The sequence below is a fragment of the Physeter macrocephalus genome, chromosome 1 (genome assembly GCF_002837175.3).
Source record: "Physeter macrocephalus isolate SW-GA chromosome 1, ASM283717v5, whole genome shotgun sequence".
NCBI lineage: Eukaryota > Metazoa > Chordata > Mammalia > Artiodactyla > Physeteridae > Physeter > Physeter macrocephalus.
The window spans coordinates 78,302,408-78,312,304 of record NC_041214.2 but is presented as its reverse complement, the minus strand read 5'-3'; the positions used below and the strand labels follow the sequence as shown (position 1 = coordinate 78,312,304).

General features: G+C 38.4%; 1 protein-coding gene across 1 annotated transcript in view; it reads right to left on the bottom strand.

Annotated features, from left to right (window-relative positions):
* Positions 1-231: 231 nt before the first annotated feature.
* The window catches only part of SENP2 (SUMO specific peptidase 2), a 32,642-nt gene continuing 22,976 nt past the window's right edge, over positions 232-9,897 (bottom strand). Inside the window, exons 13-17 of the mRNA XM_007116371.3 lie at positions 8,849-9,052; positions 7,738-7,817; positions 5,335-5,419; positions 3,012-3,107; positions 232-1,509 (exon numbers count right to left, since the gene is read on the bottom strand). Coding sequence (XP_007116433.2) covers positions 1,447-1,509; positions 3,012-3,107; positions 5,335-5,419; positions 7,738-7,817; positions 8,849-9,052 — 528 coding nt within the window. The 3' untranslated portion in view covers positions 232-1,446. The remainder of the gene's footprint in view (positions 1,510-3,011; positions 3,108-5,334; positions 5,420-7,737; positions 7,818-8,848; positions 9,053-9,897) is intronic.

Genomic DNA, 9,897 nt, shown 5'->3' with positions numbered 1-9,897 from the left:
CAAAGCCCATACACAGCAATGAAGCCCAATGCAGCCAAAATTAAATAAATTAATTTTAAAAAAAGAGTATGCCTCTGCAACCAGAAGCCAGGGCCTCCAGATGGCAGATATGTTGATTCATAGCTAACAGATGCCCAGTTTTTCTGGTTTGACCTCTTACTTTTGTGAACGAGGAGAAGTGTGGGAGGTTTAAGTAGGGAAAGGGTTAGAAATCAGCGTATACTTTTCAGGTTCTGCCAGACAACCTTTTATTACATCAGAAAAGCAACACTAGGCACTAAATCTTGCAAAATATGTTCTGACCAACTCTAAACTTTCTGAAATTAAATATGCATAACCACTGTAAGGTTTTTAATGAACAAAACAGTTAAATACAAACTTTCATAGGCAAAATAGACTACTGTATAACTGGCAACCTCAGAGCCAAGTACTAAATTTTCTTGCACAGATTTCAGTGGTGGTGGAATGGGGAGATGTAAATACTAATGAGTACAAAACTTAATTTTGGCTTTATATATAGAAAAAAAACTTTGAGGAAAATAGCTTTAAACTGAATAGTATCTTTTGAAATAAACAGCTCAGGCCAGCCCTTACATATCTGAGGCTTATACTCAACCAGATCTGGGATCAAAATGAAGATTTAGGGTTTACAGTGACTTCAAATCCAGTTTCAAGAGTAGCCAAGTCACCTCATTTCCAGAAAGGGAAGTCTCTTTAGGATGACCAAGACACTCTTCTGAAGACACTTGGATAGCCAGAGTTCCTTGGCCACAGTTCCACTTTTCCATGACACCGTGCCAATGCTGTAGTGTGGAACTTGCTCTGAAAGGCAACCAGAGCCCTACACCACAGCGCTTCTCCTGGCATTTTCAAGCCTCAAAAGAAAGAAGACCTCCTGCTTCAAGTCGGCAGTTACTGCTCCAGCTAGAGAAGTTAATTAACCCTTCCTCCCCCCACTGATTTCCCTCCTGATCTTCAGCAGGGAGTGGCAGCTTAACATTCCTTTCAGAAATAAATAATTCAAATGAGAAATTTAGAGTTAACTTTAAAAGAGCAGCAGAAAACAGCCACTGCCCATTATGTTTGCAAATGAGTGAGTGAATGAATACACGTGAACAAACACACAGAAAAATCATAGAATAAATCCTGCATTTCCCACATTCATAGGGAAAAAAAAAAAGTATTAATTAGCGTTTGTTCTTGTGTGGGTTGATAGTCCAGGGCTCTGAGCAGGCATGGCCTTATAAACAGAGTTGCAAGCAGCTCTCCACACACCAAGTCAGGACTAGGGTGCAGAGAGGGGCCTTCATGCACTTCTAACAGCTCAGTACCTGTGAGAGAACAGAGGTGATGCAGGGACTTTTTAACCCACAATGCATGAGGTATATGGAAACGTCCATCTGTGAAAGACCCACCAGCAGCGGGAGGGACTGCGGCAGGGCGTTCTCACAGCAACTGCTGATGAAGGATTTCCCACACCATCTTCTTCCGGAACAGAGGCATCTGGTGCTGCAGAGAATCCACAAGTAACACATACATCACACATGAAAGTGCCCAGCGTCAACAACCTTTAGTTGTAGCATGTAAATAAAGTAGGATGTCAATGTCCTTTGTGTAAGCCTTGACTTTTCCGCATCATGGTACAGACTTACAAAGCCATAAAAAACGGAGGTTATTTGTATTATTTTATGTATCATAAGCATTTTTACGTTAAGGAAAATCAAAGCAGGATGCAGAATTATACAATAGAGTCCAACAACAACTTCATAACAAAAACGTGTACCAAAAAGGGAAATAGCTAAGTGGTGGCACAAAAAGTAACTTTTCTACTTACCTGTATTTCAAAACATTCTAAAATGAACATATTCTTTCTTATGAGAAAAACATGAAGTCTATTTAAATAAAGAAAAAAACAAACCTGCAAATTACTCTGTGCTATACCAAATGTTGTCCATGGCCAATTCTGTTCAAATAGCAACTTCCCCCCTTCAAATCTCATGTCATTAGGTTCAGAGAATAAATAACTCCTTCTTTAGAAGCATCAAAGAATTAGATGCTTTTCTTAATATATTATTCTGCTTTAACTGATAATCACTACATGGTCCAATTTTCAAAGCAACAACATGCAAGACAAATCCAAAATCACCTGTAACTCTTTTTGATGAAATCAGATACCCTTGAGGTACTCCTGGAGTTTCCTCATAAATAGCTGGATATACCATTTTACTATAAACTAGTGTGAAGAGGCCTAAAAAATCTTAACACATGGATTCATAAATTATTTTAAATAGCTCAAAACATGTAGTAAAAAATTACATATTTATTCTTAGTAAAACTGCCGAAGCTAACCAATTGTATTAATTCAGCATGGGAGCCCTAGTTAGTTCATGTTGTTCAAAAGCTTAGAATGGGGTTATTAGTTGTCCTACTATTCAATATGTACAATTTGGTAGCTATCAAAATGAGGTCTCTTAAAGCAAACTATTTTTTAAAGGAGGTTGTCCTTGGTTGTAAAAAGACTGAGAATCCACTATTACAAACTTGAGTATTATAAATACTCAAGAGTTCCCAACATATTTGAATTTCCACTCAAATACAGAGCTATGGAGAACCAAAAATAATCAGAACAGAAGGGAAAATCAGCATTCATAGTTACATCTTAGACCTGCAGCTTAAGTTCTCAAAAGGCCTGATTTCCCCATGCTGTTACATATTCTGATGTGCCTCCTTCTTCGGCTAAAAATATTAGTAATACTCAAGAACCAGTGAACACTGGAGTTCAGAGATATGCAAATTGCTCCACTGGTCACCAAAGACTAGGATAAACGTGAGAGCAGATACAGTGACAAACCCTGATACTAGCAAGAGCAGGGCTATGGCCAAGGTTTACAGCAATAATAGTAACACAGCTACCATTATTAACAGCTTAATGTGTGCCAGGCACTGGTAACATGCTCTGAGTTTATCTTGTTTAGTAACAAGTAAATGGATGAGGAGGGGTCTCCACTCACCTGAGTAAATGTGATAGGTTTGTCCCTAGAGATATAATCTGCATATTTACAAGTAAACATTCCACAATCACTCCCATTCAACTGTTGAGGAATCTCCTAAAATTACAAAAAAAGAAGAGAGGAAGGGGTGAAATTTCATCAAATACAAACTCCTTTGACTTTTTCTAAATATTACTATGGATAAACAATATTATAAAGGTAAATGTTAAATCTGGTATTACACAAACACACACACACAGACACAATTAGTCTTTATGTGGCACAAAAACCCAACCCGTGACATGAAGTATGTGAGCTTCATGGAAAATGTTTTTTAGAAGGAAAGAGAAAAGCAAAGTGAGAGTTCCATCTCTCAGCTCTCATATAAACCAAATTGAAAGAAGGTTTATTACCAGGAACAGGAATTCTAGTCAGAATTGTTTCAGAGGCATTCATAAATTTTGAAAATGGCTAAGTGTGTGGTTCAATCAGAGATATGCTTACAGTACAACTAACCTATTTCCATACTGCAGAGTCTGACTTGTCTTCCCTAGCCGGAAAACTAAGACTACTGCTTTGGAACCCTACAGCTGCAAGCAGGAGAAAGAAAAAAGCCTCTTTATAGGGTTTAACCAGTTAGGAAATCTTGCCATGATGTTCAGTTCTGTCCTGAAAAAAAAAACACTACTGCTTGCAAGCAGCACTTAAAGGCACCATAAACCAAAGGTGGTGGGATTGCAAGCCCAGGTGAAGTAAACTCACACATTCCGCAAGCCCATGTCGCACTAATCTTGGCCAGCCCCTTACACACTTTGGTTGTCAGTTATAAGGGGAATAAGAGTACAAGAGAGTCTAATTCCACTGCTGGAAAACATACTAGATGACAACAACTCAATTTTTATTCAAAAAAATACACATGATTATTGTTAAAAGGAAAAGACTGAAAATGCACACCACCCATACGTATGGTAGGTACCTCGAACTTCTCTCCTGAACCCAGCCATCTCTCACAGAGTGGAGAGAACTATAGACTCCACCACACAAATGAAGAGAATTTGTCTTCTTTGTTACATTTCCCATTCCAGAACACAGTTACTCATCCTAACAAACTCTTCTTTTATCTGTGCTTTCCTCAGGAAATTTCAACACTTACTCTTCTAATTATTCAACTTAGAAATGAAAATGCTTTTGGATAAAGATAGTCAAGCCATTATATAGAGGTTAGGGCTAAAATTGAACTCATGTAGCTTACTTTAAAAAGGAGCCATTAGGGGACTTCCTTGGCGGTCCAGTGGCAAAGACTCCATGCTCCCAATGCAGGGGGCATGGGTTCAAACCCTGGTCCAGGAACGATCCCACATGCCGCAACTAAGAGTTCACATGCTGCAACAAAAGATCCCACTTGCTGCAACTAAAGATCCAGCATGTGGCAATAAAGATCCCACGTGCCGCAACTAAGACCCGACACTGCCCAATAAATAAATAAATAAATAATTTTTTTTAAAGAAAAGGAGCCATTAGGGCTAAAAGACGTATGCATTTTGAAATTAATTAATTAATTAATTTTTGGCTGCGTTTTGTTTCTGCAAGCAGGCTTTCTCTAGTTGCAACGAGCGGGGGCTACTCTTCGTTGCAGTGCGCAGCCTTCTCATTGTGGTGCCTTCTCTTGCGGAGCACAGGCTCTAGGGGCTCGGGCTTCAGTAGTTGTGGCACACGAGCTCAGTAGTTGTGGCTCGCAGGCTCTAGAGTGCAGGCTCAGTAGTTGTGGTGCATGGGCTTAGTTGCTCTGTGGCATGTGGGATCTTCCCGGACCAGGGCTCGAACCCGTGTTCCCTGCATTGGCAGGCGGATTCTTAACCACTGCACCAGTAGGGAAGTCCCAGATGTATGTATTTTTAAACCCTGAATGAGATTCACATCTGGCAAGATCCAAAGCACATTCACAAATAGCACACCTGACTGTTGAGGACTCACAGCATCGGACCCTTAAGATCTAAATATACAAATTTCTCAGATAAGTTTTGAACAAGAGCTTTAAAATTTCCATTAATGCCAACCAAGAAAAGTAGCTGCCTTGAATTTATTGTGTTGTTTTTTTCTCAATTTTTTGAGACATGCAGATATTTAACATTTATAGTTTAAGAAACAAGATAAAGGCTTAAAAGCAAACAACTTGGTTAAATGAATTTCTGAAGATTTAGAAGTGATCATTCTGAAGATGTACACCTCAGGAGAATGCATGCCTAAGGATGAGTGAGTAAGGGGAGGAAGGAAGCCAAGTCTAAATAATATGCTACTGACAGGAAATGCAAAAGTATTTGAAATACAGATGATCACCACTTACATGTGGCTTCATGCTGTAGTGGGTCCACTCTAAAACATTCAGGTCAATATTTCTTTTGGTCTTACTTTCATCCTGTAAATACTGACTGAAAAAACAGCAAAGAAGGAATATATTGATGAATCCCTGTGGAGACTTAGCATTATGACTACAAAGACATTGTGATGTTTAATAGACCTGCCATTCTCAAAGCCATCTCTGTTAGATTTTTAAAAATATGATTGTTTTTGGCTTTTTATCTTTTATTTTGTGTTTTTTCTGATTACAAAAATTATATATGGTTATATTTAAAAATTAAAACATAATATGTAAAATGCAAAAGACTCCATAATAACCACTCTGGAAATATTTACTATTAATGGTTTGCTGTTTGTTCTTCTAGTTCTCTACTCCACCCCATTTTAAAATACACATTTTAGGGCTTCCCTGGTGGCGCAGTGGTTGCGCGTCCGCCTGCCGATGCAGGGGAACCGGGTTCGCGCCCCGGTTTGGGAGGATCCCACGTGCCGCGGAGCGGCTGGGCCCGTGAGCCATGGCCGCTGAGCCTGCGCGTCTGGAGCCTGTGCTCCACAACGGGAGCCTGTGCTCCACAACGGGAGAGGCCACAACAGTGTGAGGCCCGCACAGGAAAAAAAAAAAAAAAAAAGAAATAAAATACACATTTTATTCTATTTTTAAAAAGTACTTCATTCTATAACTTGCTTTTTCTCACTTAAAAATAGATATAAAACGACATCTGAAAAAAAAAAAAAGACATCTGGCCTGGAGTCTTAAAAAAAAAAAAGGCACTGCCATGGAAAACAAAAAAAAAAATGTAGGAGACTATTCTAAGCTAAAGGAGACTAAAGAGACATTACTTACATGCATGAACCCTGACTGACTTCCTGGATTAGGAAAAAAAAGCTATAAAAGATACCTGATGATATCAGAACATGAATCATATATTACACATTAGTGGCTGTCAATTTTCTTAAGTGTGATAATGGCATTGTGGTTATGTAAGAGAATTTCCTCATTCCTAGGTGATATATACTTAAGTATTGAGAGTGATTTAATTTTATCTAAATCTCCAGAGGGTTATCAAATTTAATGCAGGCATCTCAGTTCTCACCCTCACCTGCATAAAAGGGAAACCAGTGCTATGCTAGGGCATGCGCTCACAACGGGAGCAGCAATATCACCCCCAGAGAGGTGAAAACTGGTTCTTAGAAGGCAAAAATCTTCGATATTTCAATGGTTTGTAGCCCTCTAAAGCTCAACCCAACAAACAAAAAAAGTCTCTTCCTTAATACTATTTTCTTTTGTCATGGAGAAATTAAATTTTAAAAAAATTTGGAGTGGGGAGGTGATAATGAAAAAAATTGAGAAAAGTTGGACTAGGGGCATCAGGAAAGGGAGTGGGCCTCAGATACCCAAAGAAGCTGAACTCTTCATATATTAAAAAAGAGAGAGGGAAAAAAAAGTATGAACGTTATAAAAGTATGGTTGTTTTGTATCCTATTATAAGCAACAGACAAAATTTTGCTGTATGATTCCAATGAAAACATTCATAAGTATGTGATTGTATGTATGTTTATGTGCACACGTATGTATGTATGCACATTTTACATACATCTTAAGCAGAAAAGACTAGAGGAAATAACTGCTTTATAAACAATTTGGTGTATCTTATGATTTTAAAAAATTTCTTCTCTACATTATTTATTCAAGATAAACACCCATAAATAAAAAGGATCTTTTACACTAAAACAACATCAAAAAAGAAAGAACTGAATTATTGTTAACTTTTCTTCACATCATTCAACTAGAGTTCCTTACTAAAGTATCCTTACTAAAATTAAAAACTGGAACCTGCATTTGCTTCCAGTGAGCATAAGGGTTTCAAAATAGACTTGTTTCACTGATTTGCTTCCTCTCTGTGTAATTCTTGTCATCACTTTACATAGCTAATAGATGGCTATGCTTTAAAGGTAGGTTTCTAGCAATTACTATTAAAACAGTTACCTACAAACCATGTTTTAACTTAAAAATTACCTCCAGGTTCTATGAGATGAACCGAACCATCATGGAAAGCACAGAGACATCAGTGAGTGGGCTTAAGAATTGAGAGAACTAATGTATCAATCCCAGAGAAATCTAATTCAAATCACGGGATTCTGATCAAATATATTTTACATTATGACATATGACAAACTTGTTTTCAATGATGCTATTAAATAAGATTTCTCAGTTAAGATCAGATTTTGGGGTTTAGACAAAAAGATGGATTCAGGTCAAGCTGTGAAAAACTAGGAAGATAGCTCTCACTACACATTAGACTACCATCCACTAGAGGATGGAAAGAAGAAAGACCACTTAACAAAGGGCACAATGAGGCAACACTGAAGTTTTTAAGCCTTTACTTACAGGAGAATCTCACAGATCCTGTGGCCCTTTTGTCCCATAGAATCCAGATATTTAAGACACTTTTTTCTTAGGTCTATCACCTATAATGGAAAAATGCAACATCCAGAAACAACCATCACAAAAATGAGAATTTTATTTCTAAAAAGATAAGCATTTAAAAAAATATATATGTACCAACATGAATGGATTTCTAAGACACATTTTTCATAAAACATCACAGATGATATGAGCTCCATGTCTATAAAATTATATTTTTCTATTCCTAAAGAAAGGCATAGAAACTTATTCCTTAAAACATTAGTGGTCCTCTCAGAGTGATGAGACTTTTTTTTGCCTTTTTCTTTATACCTTTACTACAATGAATCCGTTATCATCTTGTAAACAAGAGTAATAAAATAATCCACATGTATTAAAATACTTTCCTATTAAAAATCAAAGCTCCTCCACTACACAGACTGTCTTGTAGCTTTCTAAGTTGTTCAACTCAAGAACTAAGAAGGGACACTGCAGAGTATGAATTTAACATATACTATGGGACTCTCACTAGACAGAAGAGTCGCCTTCATTACCAGCACACTTCATTTTATTGTGCTTTGCAGACACTGCATTTTTCACAAATTGAAGGTCTGTGGCAACCCTGCATTAAGCAAGTCTATCAGCGTCATTTTTCTAACAGTGTTTGCTCACTTCATGTCTGTGTGTCTGTCTTGGTAATTCTTCACAACATTTCAAACTTTGTCATTATTAATATACTTGTTATGGTGATCTGTGATCAGTGACCGCTGATGCTACTATTGTGAAAAGACTACAGCTCACTGAAGGCTCAGATGATGGTTAGCATAAAAAATATTTAGCAATAAAGTATTTTTTAATTAAGGTACGTAGATTGTTTTTTAGATATAGTGTTATTGCAGACTTAATAGACTACAGTGTAGTGTAAACATAACTTTTATATGCACTGGGAAACCAAGAAATTGATGTCACTCTCCTTATTGCGATATTTGCTTTACAGCGGTGGTCTGTAACTGACCCTGCAAATATCTCTGAGATATGCCTGCATTTAACAAAGCAGTCATTATCCAAACTCCAACAATTAAACCTCTCGACTTACCACCAGGCTCCAATGTACCTTCCGATGAATAGGCACCAGAATAAGTTCCTGTTCAAAGAGATTGACCCCTTTGGTCCATCTTTTCACTGTTTGGTAACCCCCAGACTTTAATTTCGGATAGAAGAAAGTACTGAATGCATAAAGTGCTGGATACCCTTGTTTTTTATTTCTTTCCACCAGGAGATTCATGTAAAAATTAATGACCTGTAATACCAAGAGAGTAAATGTTGGAATATGGCAAGTATATTATCAAAACTAGATTTCTACCTAACTGAATTAGGATGAACTAGAAAATAAGCTGAGGGAAGAGAAGGTACTAAGGAAGGGGATAAAAGCGCTGTCTATGACAGAAGATGGAAAACAAAAAATGATCAGTGCAGGGACTTCCCTGGTGGTGCAGTGGTTAAGAATCCACCTGCCAATGCAGGGGACACGGTTCGATCCCTGGTCCGGGAAGATCCCATATGCCGCAGAGCAAATAAGCCTGTGTGCCACAACTACTGAGCCTGCATGCCACAACTACTGAAGCCCACGCACCTAGAGCCCGTGCTCCGCAACAAGAGAAGCCCCCGCAATGAGAAGCCAGTGCACCACAACAAAGAGTGGCCCCCGCTCACTGCAACTAGAGAAAGCCCGCGCGCAGCAACGAAGACCCAAAGCAGCCAAAAATAAAATAAATAAAATAAAATAAATTTATTTTTTAAAAAAATGATCAGTGCAAAATGGGAGGGATTAAGAAGGAATGAGGGACTTCCCTGGTGGCGCAGTGGTTAAGAATCTGCCTGCCAATGCATGGGACACAGGTTTGAGCCCTGGCCTGGGAAGATCCCACATGCTGCGGAGCAACTAAGCATGTGCGCCACAGCTACTGAGCCTGTACTCTAAAGCCTGCGAGCCACAACTACTGAAGCCCGTGTGCCTAGAGCCCCTGATCCGCAACGAGAAGCCACCACAATGAGAAGCCCGCTCGCCACAACTAGAGAAAGCCCACGTGCAGCAACGAAGACCCAATGCAGCCAAAAATAAATAAATAAATAATTTTTTTTTTT